This window comes from Gobius niger (genome assembly GCF_951799975.1).
Source record: "Gobius niger genome assembly, chromosome: 6".
In the NCBI taxonomy this organism is placed as follows: Eukaryota; Metazoa; Chordata; class Actinopteri; order Gobiiformes; family Gobiidae; genus Gobius; species Gobius niger.
In genome coordinates this window covers 21,219,476-21,243,355 of record NC_136857.1, presented here as the reverse complement: position 1 = coordinate 21,243,355, position 23,880 = coordinate 21,219,476, and the positions used below count along the sequence as shown (strand labels likewise).

Here is a 23,880-nt window from a genome sequence, read left to right as displayed (position 1 = left end):
AAATTCACATTTTCTGATCCTTCAGCTTCAGACTTGAGAGAATCAGGGCTAAACTGTGTGTGCAGAGGGACTGACCTAAACCGAGTATTAAAATATAAAGTTCTCAACCTCCTCTGATGATTTAAACATGGGGAATTCCCACAAGCAGAGAGGCTTAAAGGTTTTAGTTCCACAGAAGATTGTGAGAACCATTGCTTGCCATTATTTCAAAGCGGAACAATGAAGCCTATCTGCAAACAAATGCAATTGAATGAGACAATTATAACACATTAAGTTTTCTACTTTTCCTGCTCATCCTCTGATGTGTACGGACCTACTTCCAATCTAATACAATATGTCCAATGGGTCATTAAGGCTCCACATGAGAGCCCTGCACTTGCTTTATATTTCATATGATCAAAGGCAAGTTGGATGTTGCACTTACAGGTCTTATTAGAATCCAAGGGTCAACCTTGAACATGGACATTATGCCAATCCTCCGGGTAGGTAGTACACAGTTGCGTATCTGGAATTGGAGATGGATACCAAACTGTTGTCTCGCCCACTGCTCCTTTCAAGTGACCCCAGCTGCGGAAACCTTCCAACAGGGACAACCTTTGCACAAAATATGTAAATGTAAAATTAATCATGCATGGACACTTTGGACAGATGTTGTATTTCTGGTTTACTGCCACCAGAGGTCAGACCAGTCTCCCTGTATGGAGCTGAAAGCCAGAATCAGCCACTGCTCTGAAACGAGGTCTTATCTAACGAGTGCATTTTGTTCACTTCTAGCTGCAAAAGGCCAGTGGCCCTTTATTTTTCATACAATAAAACCATTGTCACTCAATTACTGATGTTTATCATATTTGAGTCATCATACATTCCATGCTTTCTTTTCACAGATCTTGTATAAATGCACGAAGTAACATTTTGGGCATGTTCTACTCCCGTGTCTGCTCCCTCCTGCGCTTGCTCATGTTGATCCCGCTCTCTCGGAAACGGATTGCTCTGATTAAAGCAAGTTTAGAATGCGCTCTAGTGCAGGCTCCTGCTCACTGTCACATCTGTAGTCTGATGCTTTCCCACCTCTGACGTCCCCGGGGCCGGGTTGATGGATGGAGCGGCTTTCTTCAGCTCTGAGGAGTGCCTTTGGTGTCACCGGGTGCAGCAGCACTTTGTCATATGTCACGTGCGCTCTTGTTCCTCCAGGGGGCGGCACTCAGCCTAGCTGTTGGGGGAAAGAGTTGGATGTAAGGATCATAAAAAAAACAAATAACAAAACAGGCCTAAAGGTGAAAAGCAGGTAGGAAAGCCTTTAAACTGCCACATTGTAGTCAAAAGCTGATAACATGGCGTGAATGCAATAGTGTATGACTCACATATTTGATATATTATTTTATTATTTTTCTTTTTTTTTTTCATTTACAATGTTGATCTTTTAAATGCAGACTCACACAGAAAATCAGTGAGAGTGAAAAATGGTCTGTCTTACTTGACCAACCCTGCACTAGTGGTTTTGTTGCATAGGCTGCTCATTTCATGCTGTGTGTGATTGATATCAGCTTGTTGAACTGACCAGTCCTCCTCTCAGTGTTGTTAAATAGCCACTACTTAAGGGGTTGCATTTGTCTATTTTTTCTGTGCAGAGATATCTCCAGAGAGGCCCCAGGCAGGAGGGACATGGCCCCCGATAGACAGGCTTATTAATCACACTAGCAGGTACCATGTATAATCTACTGTATTTTGTTAAAAAAGTAAAATAGTTTTCCTTGCGGCAGTGAGATGAAAGGTTTGACAAATGACTGTGTAACTTATGTAAACATTCAAATATAAATACCTTGTTAGCAATGCCCCAAAGTAACTCACTTGGGACATTCGCAGCCTGGGGTATTATATTTGACAGACTGGGAACTTCACTTTGCTGCTTTATTGGGAAACTTTATAAATATGGAAACTCACACAGTATTTTTACTTAATTAGTTGCTACAGGACAGAACATTTTTTTACTCAAAATAAGACAAACTAATCATTGCCTGCTTTTGGTTGACTGTGGCTTTTCCTTAAGGCATAAATAATCTCTAAATAAAATAAGTACTGCAAACTGAAAATGTTTATGACAAATAAGCTCCGTGCAAACTTTGTTTGGCCACAATCACTGTTGTGTTATTGTAAAGTTTCTGTAAAAAGAAAGACAAATGTTTGGTGTTGGCTATGCCTTTGAGGTGAGTTTGATATCAGAAGGAAAGAGACTAAACCTACATTAACAACTACAATACTGGACAAGCAGGGGAAAAAAAGATTGTTGAAAATATAAGCATGCAGTTTAAGAATTGTATATAATATTAATTAATTATAATTAATTATTATTAATATTAATTATTATATTATTAATAATACGGTATCACTTTATTTTACACTACCTTGATACATTGTACCTCACTAAATTTAGTACAATGTAATGTGCTCTGTAACAATGTGTAATAACTTGTACCTATGTAATAGGTACACAATGGAATAACTTGTATTAGTACTTTGTAAGTACATAATGTAATAGGACACGAGACCCTTTGGGTTAGAGCTTAAGGTTAGGGTTAGAGTTAGAATTATGTCTTATTACATTATGTACCTACAAACTACAAACACATAGTTTTCCATTGTGTATCTAACCCATAGGTACAACTTATTACATGTTGTTACAAAGCCCATACATTGTACCAAATTTAGTTATGTACATGTATCAGGGTAGTGTAAAATAAAGTGTTATCAAATTAACAAAGGCGGGGGGGTTATTTAAGATCATTTAAAGTATAAAAGAGTTCCAGAAGAGTTCCAAATGTTACCTCGTCTCTGTGGGACTCTTCTAATACTCAGAATAGCCAGAATGCTTTGTGCAGCAAGTCCAATAAGGACTTCTAACTTCTGACCTTTAACACCAATTTGTCTGAACAACATGATGTCCATCTTCAGTTTGCTCTCAGCTTTTGTCCTGAATACATTCATCTTTTCTCTCAAATCTCCAGCCAATGAATGCGGGCCCCGACTTTGTTCAGAGGTCGAAAGTTGCCTGGTCCTGAGCGCCTGCAAGTCAGATAAAGGGATTGAGGAAAAGAATAGACCTTGCTGCTGTTCACCGAGGTCCACAGCAGCTGAGCCGGTTTTATCTCCTCACCACTCCTCTTGTCCATCACATCATGTTTCTTTGATTCTCTTTTTGTGCCAATTATTTCAGGAGAAAGCATCAATAGTGGAGGGTCCGGGTTTCCATGGCAACCAGATCCTCCCTGATAGCGGAGGGATGGAGCAGCTGATGTTTGCAAATCCCCTCCTCGCACAGTGCAGGGAGTGCAGAGGGAACGTGGACCCAATGCCCTCGGTGTGTAAGTAAAGCTGAAGCTGCGTCATTTTATCAGAACAAACAGACAGCTGGGGTTGTCGAGGGTCTTCAGGGAAAAAATACAAATTCACTAATTAAAAAAACTAAAAACTAAAAAACAGCATTAGTCACCCAAAGCAATGGCCCCCTCTCTTACATTTGGTTAAACCTCTAAACTCCTCAAAACGTCACATTGATTGGGAGAGTTCAGGTCCCTGGTCCCAAAACGTATGAGAACTCTCTGCTTTACTTTGCATTACTTATGTATTTTTGTCTTTGAGGTTTTGTGAAGCAAGTCATTTTCCCCCACACATTCACATGGGTAGATATGGGTGGAAGCTTGGCCTAGTTGCTAAAATGATCTGACAAAACCCTGGAGGATCAGCTGCAATAAATGGTAAGTTTATATTTAGATTCTGCATGAATGTCATATGCAATCATCCTTTATGGTGCCGGGATTATGCCAATGCTGAACTGTGCCCTCTGAAACACAACTGTGCTTTCTGAGCAGTTGCATCAAGTATCCAGTAGATGGTGACATTTTAGTCCTAATATTAGTTTTCACAGCCTTTGTTGTAAGCTGTCAGCAAGAATATCCAAATAAAATGCACTGACATTTTTATATTTATGTATTTAAATAAGTTAGTTAGGCAGTGACAACAGTTTGAATCTGGGCTTCGACCTGTGCATATACTAGTGTTGCCCATGTATGAATGCCATGAGAGAGTGATTGGTGCTGGTCAGAGTCTCGCTTCTGTCAGTCTGCCTCAGAACTCATGGCTTTGTAAAACAAATGAGCATCTGGAATGCATTATTATTAAAGGGACTAGATGCAAGTTGGTCATTTTATACTCACTACTGCCACCTCAGGTCTTACGCGGAAGTGCACTCTCTATATTAAGCTCATGCATCACGGCGCTTCAGACCCAAATTAACAACTTTTTGAGTGACAGTGCAGGATTTTAGAGTCAGTTGTGGTGAACAGGTCTGGGCTCATTCTACACATTAGGACATGGCTGGAACATGTAGGGGGAGGAAATACATAATTTTAACATTTTTAAACTCTGTATAGTCCCTTTAAGTAAAAAGAATTCTAAAATACAGTCCGTCAGAGAAAATCCACTTGATTTATAATTTAATCACTCCATTCTTGCTGTTGGCAGTTGTTATTTCAGCGTGTGCCTTCCTGAAACCCGGCCACTCTATCTGAGTCAGGTCACACACCTGTTCTCTCTGTGGACGCTGTTATATTGCACTTCATAAAAACAATCACATGGAGTGGGTGGAAGAGCAAAATTAAAAAGGGCCTGAGCTGTGGAAAACATCCACGATTCTCTGGAAATCCTCCTGCTCCACGTTCAAACTGCTTTTAGAAAATCGCTTCACAGTCAAGCATAACTCCATATTTTAGAACCTTACATGAGTATCATAATGATCACATTGTTTTTAAGGGATAAATTAATGAATTGAATGAACTGAACTTTATTGTCCCTCATGGGGAAATCTGTTCTGGGCACATCTAGTGCAGAAGTTCTGGAAGAGAAGGCGAGGGAAGGACAGGTGATCCACATCTGTCGGCTTCTCTTCTTCTTTGCTCAACAAGTCATTCGGGCAGGAGCTGGACCTAAGCCAGGGATCTTTTAGTTCATGGGTAAATGCTTTGAAGTGTATTTCATCGAGCTATGGTAAACAATCTGCCCTTATTTAACTTTAATACTCTACTGACCCCTTGTGGCTGGCCATATTTCTATGTATATAATGTTCATTTGAGATTTTTGTCTTGGATCAATGTTTTCTGGATTCAGGGTTTTTTTTCTTCATATTTTTATGAAGCAAAAAAACTGAGAAGAAACAAAACACAATCTAAATGCTGAACTTCAGTCATTGACATTGTTAAATAACATTTGCACTTTGATTAATGCTCTCTACCCTGATGTGAACAAGTCACCAGGCAAAGACAGCAGACTCAGCACCGGATAATAAAGAATGCAGTGCGCAAAACATATTGTCTTTTTTACAAATCCAGATTGTAAGGACACTATTCAATTATTTAAAAAAAAGACAAGAGTTGATCAATAACAGTATCAGTATCAGCATCAGCATCAGTATCAGTAACAAGCTAAAAAAAAAAGTCACAGTCCTGTTACAGACAATTACAGACCTGTAGAATCTTGTTAAACCATTTAAAACCCTGCAATACATTGAGACTTAATTAGCATTTTCCAAATATATTCAGCACGACGTGTCAAAATAAAGTCCCCGTTTTAGTCCCCAGAGACGCGGAAAGAGGGAGGAGGAGCGAGGGAGGGAAGTCACCACAGCGTCAGCAAACACACATTCTGATTCCCCCGTCCCCTTGTCTCAGCCTCTCTCCCCTCACTGTCTGTGCCTCCTCTGCTCCACTCAGCGTTCAGCCTGCTCCGCTCCAGACCACTCTTTGCACAATGGAAAAAACAGCCTAGAGCAACTGCCTTTGGACTTCTGCCTTTGGACAGCCTGCCAACTGCGGAGTACAGACTATCGCAGAACAACACAGACTTCAGTCCAGGTTCAACAGGTGACAAACTGGAGCATCCTGTATGATGAAGAGCACATGCTTATGCCTGCACAACCTACAGCGTGGGTTGTACTGCCTTCCACCTACTGCCTTGAGCCAATAAACTTCAGGATGTAGCCTTTGGACTCCATCACTTACGGATCTCCGCCAGAAGGTTGACGTCTCACTGCTTGTATCCAAATGAGGACATACCAGTGCCTGAAGACAAACATCCGCCGACAGCAACAGAGAACTTGCATTTTAAAACCTGCTGGATTTTTCAGCTCAGCAAACACTCAGTCTCTACTTATTTATTTAAAATTTAACCTTCAAAAATGCTTCAAAGGACATCCTACAGCATAGGAATGTGTAATTACACTGCTCTGCTCTGTATGTCCTAAATGTAAGAACTTCTGCTTCCTAAAGCCTTTAACCAACAGCCTACATTGACCTCGTCACTTTGTCTTTGAGTATTGCGTTTGACTGGTATGAGCATTTTTGTAATCTGTTGAGTAATTGTTTTATTCTATCACAATTTCTGACATTCTGCCACCTTGTTTAAGGAGCCCAGCCTACACTGTAGGTCTCTCTACAACTGAAACCTACAATATTGAAGGCTGAAAGTCTCTAGATTAAGGTCAATTTCTGACCTTTTGCTTCAAGTCTTCTTTATCTTTCAGATTCCAAATATTTCATAAACCTTACCTCTTGACTGCTTTTGCTTCTTGCTGCTCCTCCTATAGGAGGACCACATCTTGAGCCTTCATTCTACACCCCAGACCCCTGACCCCATCACCCCTGCTCCCTCAGCCTGCCCTGGTAGAGCAGGATGGTGAACAGATAACCGCGCTGCTGGACGTCCTCACGCCATGGGTGCCTGCTTCTGCAGAGGTCACAAAGGTCAGTCCAGCTGTTGTGGGGCACTTGTGTTTGGCCACCTGTTGGATGCACAAAAAGTGAGTGAGCAATTCAATTGTTGATAAACTACAAAGGGAATATCAGTGGCAATAATTTGCATTTATTCATCTGGATATTCGTAGGTTGGGCGGCAGGATGGCACAGTGGTTAGTGCCCCTGCCTCACAGCTAGCAGGTTCCAGGTTTGATTCTCGGCTGGACGGGGTCTTTCTGTGTGGCATGTGTGGTCGGAGGGGACGATGGCGCAGATTTGCAGCCCTAATTCTGTCAGTCTGCCCCAGGGCAGCTATGGCTGCTAAGGTAGCCACCAAGTATGGATTGAAATTGTCTCATGTCTGTGAAAGGCCATTGGTGTGAGTCCTTTCCTTCCTTTTGTAGTTTCCACTGTAGGTTAGAACCGTTACTAGATGTAGAATCTGTTGTTTCCTGACATTTTAAATGAGTGTAAATGGGCCGACAGTGGCTCAAGTAGTAGTTAGGTTGTCTTTTAACAGGAAGGTTGGCAGTTCAATCCCAGCTCTCACCTAAACTGTTGTTTTGTCCTTGAGCGAGAAACTTGTGAACTTTTATCCATCCTTCTCATACTCCGATGTGAGAATGCCTGGGGGTCCCTCAGCCCCCAAGCTCCCCTGTCTGATGATGGAAACAATGAAACCAATCAAAAAACTTGCTCATTTGAATTGTCATTGTTTTTGTCATTGTTACAGAACGTTTAGGGGTCCTTGGGGACCCGTCCCCAAAACAGTTGGGGAAATTGAAAAAAATAAATAAATTATTTAACAATTATTAGCTTGAAATAGGAAGTATTGTATTGAAAGAAATGTTTAATACCTCAGAACAAGTCTAAATATAGGTTATTCGTGGAAAAAAATCTGCAGGATTCAATACTGCTCAAATAAAGATTATTCTTTCTGAACTCTACTAATTTGAACTAATCCAGATCATCTTTTTGCAGTGTACAGAAAGCCAGGGATGCCACTTTGTAGTTGAGAGGGAACAGAGTAGTGTGTCGTGAGTGAAGCGTCAGCAGCACAGATGAAGTGCAAAGCTATTTTCACGATAACACAAGCGAGAGCTAAAGCCAAAGTTGATTTAAGCCGACTTGAGTCTTTGCCTTTGAGGGAGCGATGTTTTTTAAGGAGCAATCCATGCGGATAATGTCTGAGGAGCATCACTGCCCCATCCCTGCCTGTGCTCCTGCTTATGTCGTGACTTGGGTCATGAAGAAACCCCTCCTCGGTATTTGCCCTCCACGCGGCGCTGGTCAGATCTGACAGGAAACTCTGCATCTCGGCGGGAAGAGCTATTCACCAGGGGAGGAGGGCACTAGTGCTAATTTGTGCTGTCAAAACCATCTCTGATCCGTATCACTGAGGAGACAGAGCCTTGAAGCGACAGCGTGCAGGTTGGGAGGCACAGTAGAGTGGAGCAGGGAGATTTGATTGGTCGACTGTACAAAGACAGGAATTGATTTATTGACAAGGTTTGACTTTGACCTTTTTGGCTTAACCTTCTTTAACCACAGAACACATGAGACAAACAATAGAAGGTCCAGGAGGTACCTTGATATCGTTACCTTTAGTGTGTTTGCAACTACATGTTATCAGCAGCAGTTCTGCACATCTGGGACTACAGCACAGCAAGCATTATTAGAGTCAACCGAATGCATGAGGCTCCTGTTTTTAACTGCAGGTTTTTGAAGAACCGTCAATTGGTGACACAAAAGCCTGCACTACGGCGTTGCGTCCCAAACTGAACAGTTGGACTTAAGCTTGGTAATTGAGTTACAAAACCATCACAGCCGCAGGAGATGAGGTCAGAGAATTAGCTTTAATACAATATACCTTTTCATAGCTTTGTGTTTGATCAATAACTGAATTGAGCTGGGTCAAGCCTCATATGGAAGCATATTGTCATTATCTCTCAAGGACAACCTGAGACACCTGCAATATATACAATGTCTACTTATGTCACCTGGCCCCTAATTTACCAGGTATTTTAGGGCTTGAATGATATTATTGGCAAATGTATTGGGTTGGAGCTTTGTCTGGAGAGAGGATCAGGTCTTATTATCAGGAGATATTTAAACTACAAAGAAAATATCACATATGGAGAAAGGGCACATGTTTTGTTTGAAATAAATGCTTTGTGGTCATTATTTTACGTTTTGAACCATTTGAGGGGGACACATTTGTTGATTGGGGCATTTGCCTGTCTCTCTAGCACATGTAGGTTGGTCTTTAAGAATTTTAGGGTTGGGAATCACCCTTTTGAAAGTTTAGAATATGTCCAATTCAGTGGTTTACATTAATCCAGTAAACATGTCTGCCTTGTATCCGGCATTGCAAATTTGCTCTTTGAGTTGTATTAATGTAAAAAATATGGAGGTGTTTGTGCTTGAAGTAGGGAGGACTTTCAGGGGAAACAGCTGGAGCTTTCATTTATTTATCAGATGTGCCCAAAGCAGCTTTTAGCCAGTGTAATTTCAAGAACATTCGCGCTAAACCAACAACAAATATTAAAGGCTGATGATTGTAAATGTGTGCGCACTGGTCCGTGGCATTTCACTCCACTGCAGGCTGGATTCATGACCTTCACTGTCGGCTGCCTGGGAACATTTTCCAAAACAATCTAAGCTTTTGTTCACAAAGGTCTTGTTTTTACAAAGAGGCAGATCGAACACTAAGCACAGAGCTCTGTGCTCCGGTAGAAAGATAAGAGAACAAGGGGTGAGGTTTAGACACCACAGGAGGGGCCAGAGGGGATAGGAGAGGATGGGAAATGTTGTGCATGTTCTAAAGTTCGATAATGTCAGAATTCAAATAACGGAGTGTGCAGGGGAATGCAGTATATGTTTCTCTGTGAAATTCACCCTGGGGTTTGAAATGCTGTCTGAGGTTTACTATCATGCCCATGGGAATAATGACAGGATTTGGACAGAGTGGCCAATAATTAACATCATTTTAAGACAATTGTTTTCAAGAAAAAAGAACTTAAGTAAAAGTTTTAAAAAACACTTGCTGAAAATACTTCTTGAGCACTGACTGTAACAAAATAATGTGAGAATTCACATTATACCAAAAGACATACAAGCAACTAAATACATTCTTGAATAATTCTTACAATACAAACTTTATAAACAAACTACAAACTACATTTATTTTACATGTTAACACAATGTTGTTGTATTGTTTTTCAATTATAGATTTACTCAAAGACCATGTACTCAAGTGCATTTGACTAAGTACTACCCGCCTCTGGCTGAAGTGAAAAGTGGCAGGACATTGTGTTATGTCTCCATTGTGCAGATAGAGAATTCTCCATCTGAATTTTGATTCAAACTATATCAGTATTTTAGGGTCTGTGCTCCAGTCAAATGAAGACACAATGAGGGAACAAAGAAGAGTGGAGGGGAAGGCTTGAGGGGACAGATCAAGTTGAAGGCTTGTACAGAACAGGATATGGCACATGTGAAAATAGAGGAGCAAACATGTTTTTAGATCTGATTGACTCTACCTGTCAGCCCCTTAGCCCCTCACGCTGAAAATTGTAATACAGAACAAAAATAACAATGCATGACTCACAAGGTCAAATTTGTTTACTCCTAACACTTCAAGTATGCTGCTCGATTGGATTTAATAAGACATCGTCTGACCCCAGTGTGTGGGGTTTCCATGGTGATATCTGATTGTCTTGAGCGAGCGCCTCAGGGGAAATCCCTGTTTGTGAGATTGTTGACCTTTCTAATACCTGCATTGTGCTAAGCTTCTCATCATCTGGCCCTGTCATTTATGTAAATCCTTCAGCGTTTGTTAACAGAGGGGAAGCGCACTCTGTCTGTTTATTTGCCACTCGGTCTCCAGGGATCACCCTCAACACTCTGCACTGCAAAACCCGCCGTGCTGCAAATCTATCGTCATCTCAACAGGGCATTTACAAACACTTGCCCATTATTTTATCTCATTTTAGCAATTACCTTTTCTTTCTCTCTTGGAACATAGATAGACAGATTTTCTTTTTATTGGGAGTGGAGTGCCCCAAGGCTCGGTTTTGAGTCCACTTATCTTCAATCTGTTTTCAAGGGTTTATGTAAACAGACTTCCTAGACTTGGCTGCTCTGTTAGAGAGGCCATACAGTGGTCGTGGCGTAGCACAGAGGCCATTTTTGGGCTTTTTCCTCTTCTATACTCAAGAGTACCCCGGCCTAGTTGCCTGGCCAGCCATTCACTCCTGCTTTTTCTGTTCAAGAGCAGGACAGTCTTTGCAAAAAATTGGAAACAGCATGTATTTGTGCTGGCCAGACTACCCACCTAATGCATGCCCCCAATTATTTAGAAAGTGTTTTTTTCTCAAATTTAGACAAATTATTGATACATTATTTTACAACAAACTGCTACAAATGACTGCAAACTTAATAAAAATGTTGGCACAGGCATTGGAAATAATAGCAAGTAGACCCTGACACGAACCTCCTGGGGTCCCCATATCCCTCATTGGCAAACACTGGTGGAGCACATAAGTTTGCTCATGTATTTGGGTGTAAATTCTGTTTTACGTTTACGTTTAATCCCACAGGAGATGCTACTGTTGAGACACTCGGCCCTTTAACCAAATCGAGTGAGTAATTTTTCTTGAAATAGATTACAACAAAGAGTTTGCTTTCTGCTGTGATAAAAGAATTGAAGGAATGCTATAATGAAGCCTCACCCAAGGGAACACCATTCTCATACATCTATATTGCCCGTCTATTTACTCTCAGAGTGATGTGTGGATGATGAAGTATGAACGACGTGAACTTTGGAAAAGGCCTATTACTTCTGTTTACGGCTGGAGCTCTGAATCTTGCATTCTAACAATCTAATAGTCTGTGAACAGTTTGGTGCAATGGATTCTGTATACTAGATTTCAATAAGACTTTGCCTTCACTGTGAGCCCACCTCAAATTGTTTATCTAAAAACTGTCAGCCTCAATAATCCACCTGCTCTATTTCACTGGCTTTGCACTTGCTTTTTGTTTGCTGGAGACTGAAACTTGAGAGGGCGTATGGAATTTTGATGATGTTTGGAGAATGTTTAATATTCTGCTCCTCGTTAGCGTCATAGATGACCCCTGACACTGACCCTCTTCTCTCTCTATCACTCTCTTGTGGTGTATCCACAGATCTGCAGCAGCCCATGACTGTACTGTGGGCCCAGACAGAGGAGGGACAGTCTTCATCTGACAAGGAGGTGAGCGATAAAACTGACCCTATGGATCAGGGGTGTCAAAACTTTTTTTCACTGAGGGCCACATACAGAAAAATATACAAACAGCTGGGCCGCACTCAGTAGAGATCAGATATATAACTTCACCTCTATTGTATTAACGTTAGCAAATTCAATAAAATGTTAACTATGCTTTTTAATTAAATATGCTTAAAAGGGCCAAGGCAGAGTTTAAAAATGTTAAAATTAAGTATTTTCCTCCCGCTACATGTTTCAGCAATGTCCTAATGTGTAGATTGAGCTCAGACCTGTTCACCACAGCTGCCTCTAAAATCCTGCACTGTCACTCAAAAAGTTGTTACTTCGGGTCTGGAGTGCCATCATGCACGAGCTTAATATATAACCTGCAGTTACAGGTAAGACCTGAGGTGGCAGAAGTGAGTATAAAAATGAACAACACTCATCTAGTTCCTTTAAAGTTAAAAAACAACCTCCATCAATAATATTTTTAGAATTTGCAGTGGGCCTATTAAGAGTGGGCTGTGGGCCGCAGTTGGCCCGCGGGCCGTAGTTTGGACACCCCTGCTATAGATCATGTGTTCAGTAATCGATCACTGTTCATCAAGAAATCAATTAACTTCTCATGGCAAAATGGGAGTACTTTTGGACTCTGTGTCAAGCTTCGCTACATGTTACTGGGCAGAACTGCAGAATATTTATCTGAGTTACCATACTTTTTTTTTTACTCAAGTACAATATGGAAGGGTAAGAATATTGTTATGTTTTTTTTTACATGTGATGGTGATGATGAGGATGATGGTGATGATGGTGATGATGGTGATGATGAGGATGAGGATGATGAGGATGATGATGATGATGAGGATGAAATGTAATAAGAGACTGAGTGATCTGTTATGGATGATGAATGACCCCTGACTGCACTGTATATTTATGACACTTTCCCAAGGACTACAGATGGAAATTAGCTTGAGAAGCTACAGTCTGGTACAGTCATCTTTGCTCTCGAGCATAATGTAACTGTACACTGTCCTGATAAATAAATAAACAAACAATAAACAAACAAGTGGAAGTAGAGCTGTTTTAGTGAGGATGTAGTATGAGGATATTTGACTGCTTCAACATAATATAAAACTAGAATGAATGCAGCTACAACATAACATATTCCCTTCTCTATTCTCCTCTTGAGCTTGTAGCATTTGCAGTGTCGGGAATAAAACGTCTGTACACAACCATTTGCATCAGCGATTCTCAGCTGGCCTGGCTTTGGGACCCACCTCCCGAAGAGATTCAACTTTGTTTTCCTCTCACATCAAAATTCACTTGGGGTGTTGGATGAGTCAGAGTCATCCATAAACACAATCTGCTGTTTGCTGTGTGAAAAAATCCCTCTGAAGTTTGCACCAAGCATTTTACGAAGAATCATGAGCTGAATCAGCAATTTTCATTCAGCCAAATCAATGCGAGTTTTTCAACCATTTCTCCAGTTCATTTCAACTGCAGGACATCATTTGCTTCTCTGAGCAATGTTAGAATAATTAAGATCTGCTTTGGCTATAGCTTGTTATCTCGCCCTTGTACACGCTGGAGACAGTGGGGACATCGGGGCAGAGTCCGTGTTTGTCGAGCAGTTCCTTCACACTTTTGTGTTTGTGCGAGTGTCCTCCTGCTGCTCGCATTCACTCTACTCCATACAAAACAGGCTTTGTAGAGGTGCTGGTTACCTGTAAAAATAGATGGCTGTGCTTATACTGGGATTGCTTTGACAGAGCTTTCTGACCCAGTTTGAAAACCAACAACTGGAAATATGTTTTGGTCCAGCCTTTTGGCATTTTGCATCTTCATGCTAAACATCAACTGATAGCATTTACAAACGTAGGGTCACATGAAAGTTGATATGCATAAAAACACAATAATGTCCAAATAGGCCATTTCTGGACAGTTCATATTAAATCATTTTGATAAGTTCATTCACAGACTGTGTACTGTAATTTTAGACTTGAACTAGAACATGTAGCATCAAATTGACATGGGCGGTAAGGAAAATAGATTTTTTCCCACGTCAATTTCATGGTTTGGTTGGATAAACAAAACATTATTTCCACATTTTATTTTCCCTAGAGCACTTGGGCTGAAAATGTTCACGCCCACAGTAAAACCACCAAAATAAATGGTATTATCAGGTACGTGACATTTATAACAGGGCCATAAAACATGAGCCCACTCAGGTCTGAAATAGGACTACAATTTTTGTAAAACAATCAAAATAGGACAAATCTGTCCATTACAACTACTTGAGCATCATCAACTAAAGCAGACTGATACACCAATAGTACTTGTACCACAGCTTGAGAACCCCTGCCCTGCCCAACAGGACATATGTATTGACCATCAGTTCAGTTCAGTTTTGTTTCAGGCACATAAATAATAATTTTTCAAGTTACCGAGAAACAATCCATGCAGGACCAAAACAGGCAGAAGCAAAGGCTTGTTTGCCTAATTTAACTTTTAACTCAAAATAAGTTACCTTACATTATATAATAAGAACAAATAGAGAATAAACAATATATGACCTTCATGTATTGTTGAAGGTCATATAAAAGATGACGGGAGATCCTCTTTTTAAATGTAAATAAAGGATAACTCGCTTTTGCAGAGCAAACTGGCATCATCTCTTAAATCATATTTAGTTTGTTGAAGTATTTGTGCACAGTTTCTTGAAGATTTTTTTGTTTAGCTTTAAGCATAATTTGAATTGCTTTATAGTAAAATGTATCATGAAATTTTATAAGGTTTGATTTAATAAATAATAATAAATAATACCCAGCATTATTGATCATGCTTCTGTAATACAACTAAATCATTAAGTGTGGTCTTGAAGTACCACCCCATAGCGCTACGCAATAGGTCATGTATGGGAGTATTAAGGTACAGTAAATTATAGACATGGCTTTACTACTCAGGAAATCTTTTGTTTTGCACAAAATACCAGGTGTTTTTGATATTTTTGCCTTACAGTGCATGACGCTTCCACGTTGATTTGAAGTCAATTACAACCCCTAGAAATTTAACATCAATGCTTCTATCCTACATCGACTGTGGCTATTCGGTGAGCACGAGTTCCTTCTATTGCTTGGCTCAAACAATGACTGTGATGCTAAGCTCATTGTGCTCAGCCCCTCCTTTGCATAACAGCTAAGGTGTGATCCCCTCCTCCTCTGTCAGCAGGGTGTGCCAACTCCAAATATGCCCGCGACTTCCCTGCTCCTATTGTTGTGAGAGTGAGGGGGCGGCCATCACACCTGCTGCTCCACAAACATTTCAATTACGCCTCATTATTTTAGGCTTTAAATGCATGTAGGAAGGAGATTTCAAAATAATTCAAGAGTGCAGCAGATTTGTTAAGATACAGAAATGTCATCAATTTCTCATATTATTAATTATCTTTCAATATTAAGAAAACTAAAGCAATGTTGTTCGGTTGTCTAAAAATGAATTCTAAACTGCAAATAACTATCGAAGGCATCTCAATTGAAAACGCAAGTGAGAAAACATTTTTGGGTGTTGCAGTTGATAACAAATTGACATTGAAACCCCACGTCAGACATAAAACATGACACAAAAACAAACATCTCCAAAAGCAAAACCATACCTTGATGAGAGGTGGTTCTCCCATTGCCGTGTGTTGAAGTGTGGGGAAATACTTACCAGAGCACTTTTTATCCATTAGTCACGTTACTAAAACGATCATTCACATGGTTGGTTTTATAAATCACACTCATAACTTGTTTATTCAGTCAAAGTTGCTCAGATTTAAGGATCTCGTAAATTACAATATGTCAATATTCCTACACTAAGCCTACAACAAATTATTACGGATTGTTTTATTACATATTATTATACAGTGTTTGAAATTTTTGAGAGAGCTCATAATTTGAGAGGATTTCAAGATTTCACATGGCCGATAGCTCAATCCACTCGGAAAAGTTTTTGTGTGTCTTTGTGTAAACGTAAACAAACTGGATGCACAACTCAAGCAATGCCACCAATTTAAACTGGTCTGGCCACAATATAGAGCGTGGGTCTTGAATTTTACATTAATATTTTGTCTATTAGAGCTGTGCAATATTGATGACAAATGGGATTAAATGTGTTTCTTTCTTCCCACTCCCTTTCAGGCAAAATTGAATCTTGCTTCTTTTTGTTTTTAATGTATTTTGATATTGAGTCTATCCATTGTGGAATGCCTTGCCTAAAATAAATAAATATTGATTATTTGTTGTGTAGGAAGGACAAAATCCATCCAATGGCAGTGTGACAGACAAAAGCAGCCGCTACGACATCGGAGAGTTGGCCACTTCATCACTCATAGGTAAAGTTTTATTTCTCTCATGAACTAAACCTATTCACAACAGTCAATTAAGCATGTTAACATTTTACAGAGTTGGCATTTGTTGGCAATGCTAATCTATGCTGTCTTCACTCTTTGTACTCTGTATGTAACACACATTTAGCACCCACTGTGCTTCATTACTGAACCGCCATGGGAGGTTGTCTGGTCCTTTCCCTGCTCCCTCTGTGGCCTACATTTACACACCTTGATGTTCCGACTCCCAAACATCAGTCTGAGCCTTGCCCCTCTATATGTGGGGGCTAACTATCTCACATAATGTGTTCTGGCTTTCTGAACTCTTCCAGTCCAACTGCCTCTATTACGTGGACGGGGTAATTATGGGCGACGGAGACACCTACATCAGCCTCAGACACCTGCTCCCAAATCAATGCACCAGCAAAGCATTAGTTCGACTCCATCTCTCGTCAATCAGCGACCCATTAGTAAGACTCCAGGAGGCAGACAGGCGCAGTTAAAACCAATGTGACTTCCGCTGTGCACATTCCTATACATACTCACATTAATTCTCGTTTCACATCGGACAATTATATGCAAATCTCCCCAAACATGGAGTTTACTCTACTTTAACACACTCCTGATGTACAGTATCTCCAACTCAGCTGGAAAAAAGTGAAGAAAATATGAAATTGTATTGGTCTTTTATAGTCACAAACAGAGAAAGGTAGTTTATTCCATTCGCTGTCAGGAAGAGAGCCGTGAGCTGTGCATTGGTGAAACTAACCAGCCGCTACAGAAGAGGATGTACCAGCACCTCAGGCAGACCATAACTCTCACTTTCACCCAAGGCCTATTTTAGTTAGAGAAAACATTTTAGAGTAAACAAGAAATAAGTGAGGCAGTCCTGACCCTTTTTAAGAGACCACCAGCTTGTGATTATGAAACATCCTCAGATCAATCAGAAGAACAGTATAAACTAATTAAATTCTAGCTACGTCATCTCTTTGCTACAGGAATATTTATTCATTTATTTATTTCCTTTACTCCCTCAGGCACGAACACATTCTTATTTACAATGTTGGCCTGAAAGTGCTTAAAGTGCTTGAAGTGTACTTAAAGGGACAGGGAAACAAAACAAACAATTACTACAAATACAAATATCATGAAGACATAACCAGCTTATCAAACATACAATTCAATAGCTTCAATGTTTTTGTGCATATTTTATCTGCACAGCCAGAACTTGGACCTGTGGGATAACATTTTGAATATAGTCTAATTACGCTGGAGAAATGTAATTTGGGGAATATTGGCACATTTTTCTTCCTGCGTAAAATGTAACTGCTGTGGGCTGGGTTGATTTTATTTGAAATGGCCTGGGGCTCAGCACAGCAGCAGCAGCAGCAGCTCTTCGAGACGCAGTGGATACAAGTGAGAGAGCGAGGGGATGTTTACAAGTTGATTACAAAATTCAACCCTAAAACAATCATATACAGCCTATTCCCTTTGGGCTGCAGTTTTGTTTGTTTATTTGCATCCTCCAGTTTCATGAGCTTGGCAACATTTACCTGTGATACTTTTTTCGAAACAAGTTTTGACGCCTTTGCACTCAAGTCAACACATCCTCTTGCCATGTTGTTTGCTTTAGTAGTCTTGTCATTGAAATAATGGGCATCCATATGGGCTGGTTGTCAGTGATTTGTCTGGCTATAGACAAAGAGACGCCCACAGAACTGAAGTCACTTTCCTTAACTATTCCACTCAGGGCTGTGTATGACCTCTCAGACTGCATTGAAACTACTGTGGTGTTTAGTGTGCCACTCTAAGACAACTAACTCCCGCGGCAGGTGTCTGTAGTTGTTCTTCAGATCCGTTACCAGTCCCGACGTAATGAGAGTTGAGAGGCATTGCTATTCTGCGAGCACACTAATGAACGCTGCAGCACTTTTAAAACCATAACCCGCCCCCGTGCTCCTGTCCCGCGGTGAGCATGTGTTCAAACGATGCCAGCGTCTTTAGACACAACCACCGGGGCACAGACAGACAGTGGGCGTCATGCCTCTCTGAGGAGAATATTCAAGTTCACGACTGATAAAGGAAATGCATTGTACTTTCCCTGCTAGCACTGGCTGCTAACATTCCAGCTCACCTTTCAGTCTCACAGTGACTCCTCCGTTTGACATTTGTAACCTTCTCAAGATCGTTGCTCTTGACATTTTTGACAGTGATATGCATACAACCTTTTCTTTACGCTAGACCTTGGCTTTTCCGCTGTTCTTTTTAGTTTCTATTGCCTCGCAGGATTTGTAGTAGTCTATTCACGTTTGACCTGCTTTCTTTATCACACTGAACCATAGTATTCAAAGTATTCAACAATACTTACATAGTAAAAAGCTTGCCTCTACAGAGGGCTTTTTTGTGCACATTATAAAGAGAGCATTAACATATAAGATGCCAAATGAACACATGAATCAGATGCATGTCAGAACAGGTTTGTAGAGGTCTAAATATACAGTGATTGGCTACATAACCCCATGGAGACAGGACTTTCACAAGGAGCTAATCCAATCTGCTGGAGAACAGTCTGCATTTATTATGTGCGAGTGATCGGTCATAATATAATATTAGCTGCCCTGTTAAATAAGCTGAATATCCTCAAGTTCAGTGTACCAATAATTATTCCATTATTGAGTGTTTTAACATTGATTCCTTGACTGTTGAAATAATTGTCTTATTGTAAAGTAGGAGATTTTGGTGCGATGTTTTCCACGTGCTGTGCTTGACAGGTCTGGTGGCTACGATCAAGGAGCACATCACCAAACCCACAGCCATGGCCCAGGGCAGGGTGGCCCACCTGATCGAGTGGAAGGGCTGGGGTGGGGGTGAGGCGGGGTCCAGAGGCTGGAGCGGGGCCTGGGGCAGAGGCGGGGCCGGCATGGAGGCAGAGCTTCAGGAAGACGCTCACTACTACTCTCAGATGACCGATGAGATAAAAGAGGCACGCTTCGCAGCAGGTAAAAAGACAGGATCGATTACATTTCTTACATATACAAGCTTTGATCATGAGGATAAAAACGTCATGGTGGTTATAAAAACTGGAAAGCACCCAAGCATTCGAAAGCACACGTTGTAGAGTTAAAGCTTTATTGTTCCTGTAGAGAAATCTGTCTTGCATTTCACCCATCCTTCAATGCTACTGAAGAAACCTATCAAGAGCATTGGGCAACACCAGTGTAGGGGCATCCATCTTCAAATCTTAAGCAAATTTGAGCATGTTTTAGGATGATGAGCGAAACTAGAAAGTACCTGGAGGAAACTCGGCATACAAAGTAGACAAGGCTACTTCGTCAAGACATATTTCATAAAACAAAAATATTTTAACACCTAGGGGGAAAAGTCTCTTGTTTCGCTCTGTATCCATAATCATCATTCTAGTTGTAACTTTGTGTAAGCAGCTGTGCACACAAAACACTAACAATGGCAGTCTCCCAAGATGTGCACATCAGGGACTGATTATGTCTCTACAACATACAATAGCCAGCTCATATGCCATGTTCTTGTGTTGCTAGCTGCTCTCTAACAACCCCATGGCCTTGTTATCTACATTCATTTATCACTTCTTACTTCACTCCAGCTGCTTTGACATCGACTGTAAAAAAAATAATCCCTGGAATATTGACAGCGAGGGCTCCGACGGGCTGGCTCCAGTGTTTGTCATGTCGAGATTTTTTGAATGGCACAATCATCAGGTGCCTTCAAAGACGGCACTCCCATGGACAGAACAGTTGATGGTCCTTATGGAGCAGAGCAGCTAAATCGATATGCCTCAGAACAGTCTCACTATAGAGAGGCCCAGCTCCTATTGGATTAGTTAAAAGGGAAGGTGACTTTTGCAGATACAGCAGGCTGTGACATGTTTGTATGTGTTTCAGGTGTGGCGGAGCAGTTTGCACTCGCTGAGGCCGCCATGAACATGTGGTCCATGGCTGACAGCCTGGAGCAGCCCTCCACCAGTTTACAAGGTGAGGCCAGACACCTCACCCAAATATTTGCTCGTCTTTCATTGCACCACTTACATGGAGACCTAATGAGCAAAATGTAATCATTGAACTTCACTTTCATGGACAGTAGGTGCAGTCAAAGTACCCACCCACAAGATCCACAATAAATGACCCGGCGACTGTTAAACCATTCAGTTCAGAGGTTTAACCGGCAGTTGGTAGAGCGGACAGTCTCATGATCGGAAGGTCGGGTGTTTGAATCCCAGCTCCTGAAGAGGCAGGCTGTTGTTGTGTCCTTGGACAAGACACTTCACCTTGCCTCCAGTGTCTGCGTACATTGGTGTATGAATGAGAGAGTGAATGGGTGACTGGGTCCTTGCTATAAAGTACTTTGGGCCTATTGAAGGTAGAAAAGCTATTTCCATTTACCATTCAGTGGACATGTGCTGAATGTCGATGTGATAGTTAAATCCTCTGCAGCTGGAGGTTGCTCACTTGTTTCTTGTTTGTGTGTAATGCTCTCTGCACACGAACACTGAGATGTTTTAATTGTTTTATTGTTTTTTTAATCTGTGTCGGGCCCATGGAGGATAATGATCAGACTATGCTGCAGCTGGTGAAGAGCCACCTGTAATGAGTGAAGAGTCTTCAAGTATTTCATAAAGAGGCTGCAAATGCACACAGGATATCTTATGGAGAGTAATATATATAATGTAGTGCTTGTACTACAAAAGAGCAAAAATGTGTTTGTATACATTTGAAGGATGTCCCTAATTGAAACCAATTCAGCTGGTGAAGAACCCCACCGCACAGAGAGTAGAGCGGGTCGTCTTGTGATCAGAGGATCGGTGGTTCAAATTCCGCAGATGCACACTGTCGTTGTGTCCTTGGGCAAGACACTTCACCCACCTTTCCTCCAGTGTCTGCGTACACTGGTGTATGAATGAGAGAGTGAATGGGTGACTGGTTCCTTGATGTAAAGTGCTTTGAGTGCCTAAAGGAGGTAGAAAGGCACTATAAAAATGTGACAATTTTTTATGTCCTCGGTGTAAATTGACATTGTGGATATGCATGAATCGATTTGTAATCTCCTGTGAGAAAAGGTGTCAGGCCTTATTGGTCAAAGCTGTGTTGGACAGGAGATGAGAACACTTTATATAAATTGCATTGAAACTCTGCTAGATCAACATTCAGACATGGCTGAGAGTTAAAATGTACTTAACTTCAGTCGAAATCTGAGGGAGAATGTAAATCATATTAGAAGTCACAATCATGTTATGTACTGTAATGTAAGTCTCTGGAGGACTTAAGTTTGTTCATATCCTTCTGTCTTTGCAGTGCCACACAACCACCTGTTGTCCCAGTTCCTGTTGGACGGGGGGAGTATGGGTGTCCCTCAGCACCTCTACAGCCTGCACATGTACGGAGAGCCTAATGTAGCCCCCCTGCATGAGGACTCTGTGTTACCCACTACCAGCACCCAGCCACAGACAGAAGTGCAGCTGGAGCCCCGGGGCCCCCTCACCGCAGAGGCCAGTGTCCGGCACGTGGACAGCAGCTCTCTCTCAGAGGATGACGTCTTTTATAACTGACCTCAAACTCACGGCTGCAGCACGATCACAGAATGTACAATGACTTGATTAAGCTCATAAATCTTTGTTACTCATTGTGGAATAATGAGAGCGTGTGAACGGCTGATCAGGAACTGGCTCAAAGCAGAGATGGCCTGAACAAAGTCATCACACTGGGCTCTTGTGTGGTGAGGATAGTGAGGGTCTCAATGCTTTTTCCCTTTGAGGGCAGTCATTGAGCTGTGTTTTGTCATAAATGTGACTCAGTCTTGATTACATTATGATTGTTACTTCCATCCAAGTTACGTGTTGTGATGCCAATTATAATGATTTATCTGGAAACAACAAGGGACAGGTTTACATCCATGTGTTTGTAACGTATGACATTATTAAGTTTGGTTGGCATGACCAGAGCATTACTCAAAACACTTTTGGATGTTCATTAGTTGATTCATTGACTTAAATTATAATTGATTATGTACAGATGCAGAACACATTCATGGTATGGCCTAGCAAATTGTGACTTGGACTCAATTGAGATTTGACTTGAAATAATGAACAAAACTCAGGATTTGACTTGGAACCGGAGCACCTATGACTCAGGACTGGGGCTAGACCATGAGACTTAAGAAGACTCCTTTAAAATCAATCTTTATAAATCAACGATTTCTATGACTAATTTTCACATGATCAAGGCCTTCCTGCACTGCTGAGACATGTTACCTGCACAAACCAATCAATCTATGGCATAATCAACGCAGTAAAAGAGAACTATATATATATGTATATCACTGATTGCATTTGCTGATATGGAGTATAAAACTTCTAGAACACTGATTGCAAGTCTGAGGCCATTCAAGTGTTGACAATGGACACTCTGGTGTTTTCTGTAAGCTAACCTTCGAAGATTTCTAAAGCCTTTCATATTGGGTGATGTTGTTCAGTCACAAATAAAAGGAGAAATTATTCATCCAAAGAGGCTCACCAGTTTGACACACTTTCTGTTTTCACTTTCACACTTTACGTTCTTTCTGCCAAAGGAAATGCATGTGATTCAGAGAGTTTACAAAGATAGAAGTGTCCAAAACTGCAACAACACCTTCTGCTGTCTTATGTTCCAGACATCTTTCTCTTTCAGTGTCTGAGGAGACCATCTTTTTTTTCTCTCCCACAAGCAAATAGAGCAAGATAGCATCCATCTAATTAGCGTCTCTAGTCAGTTTTCTCTTAAGCGAAAGAAAGACAGGGCCAGAGGAGACGTAGAGAAGAGGTGCACGTACAACAGCACTGTGTTTGTGTAGAGTTGAATGGCCTTTAGAACAAGCTGTGAAATAGAGTTCTATTTCCTCACTATTTAATGTCCCATTATACACAATAACATAAATGGCAGAGCTGAAGAGAGACAGCTTGGTTCATAGAAGGTTGATAGAATAAAGCTGTTCTTCAAATAACAAATCTCATAGACAATCCATCTTGGTAGACATTTCGGCTCTCATCCAAGGAGCTTCATTAGCAGCACTAATGATCATAGACTTACATGCAGGCTGAATATAAACCTCTAGTAGGAAGGGCTCAACTCGTACTAGTACCACCCATCTTTATCTCTAAAAACTACTCTCAACTTGCTCAAAAACAAATCTTTATTGTCTAGTGAGCTTCATTATCAATGGCCCTGTTTACCCTGATCACTGCTTGTTACCGGTCTATTGATCTGCCCTGGGCTGTGTCTCTGGCTTATTAGCTGACAGTGCCCTGACAGTGACCACCATTTCTGTTTATCTTAGGGTTCTGTTTCTTCACAAAAAGAGTTTTTTTTCTCACCCCGCTCTTGAACGATCTTCTTTCGTTGGCAAATATTTTCACCTCAGTGCCATCAAAGGAGTAGTTGGTAGCTCTTACATGGATGGATGAGTGGATGGAAAACTC

At 41.0% G+C, this 23,880-nt stretch overlaps 1 protein-coding gene across 1 annotated transcript; it reads left to right on the top strand.

Annotated features, from left to right (window-relative positions):
* Positions 1–6,455: 6,455 nt before the first annotated feature.
* Positions 6,456–22,757, top strand: fam131c (family with sequence similarity 131 member C). Its single transcript, XM_079557647.1, has 7 exons — positions 6,456–6,507; positions 6,572–6,791; positions 11,970–12,036; positions 16,321–16,403; positions 19,169–19,396; positions 20,315–20,404; positions 21,722–22,757. Exons 2-7 carry the CDS (start codon positions 6,761–6,763, stop codon positions 21,973–21,975), a joined length of 753 nt encoding a protein of 250 aa, XP_079413773.1. The 5' UTR covers positions 6,456–6,507; positions 6,572–6,760; the 3' UTR covers positions 21,976–22,757.
* Positions 22,758–23,880: the final 1,123 nt, after the last annotated feature.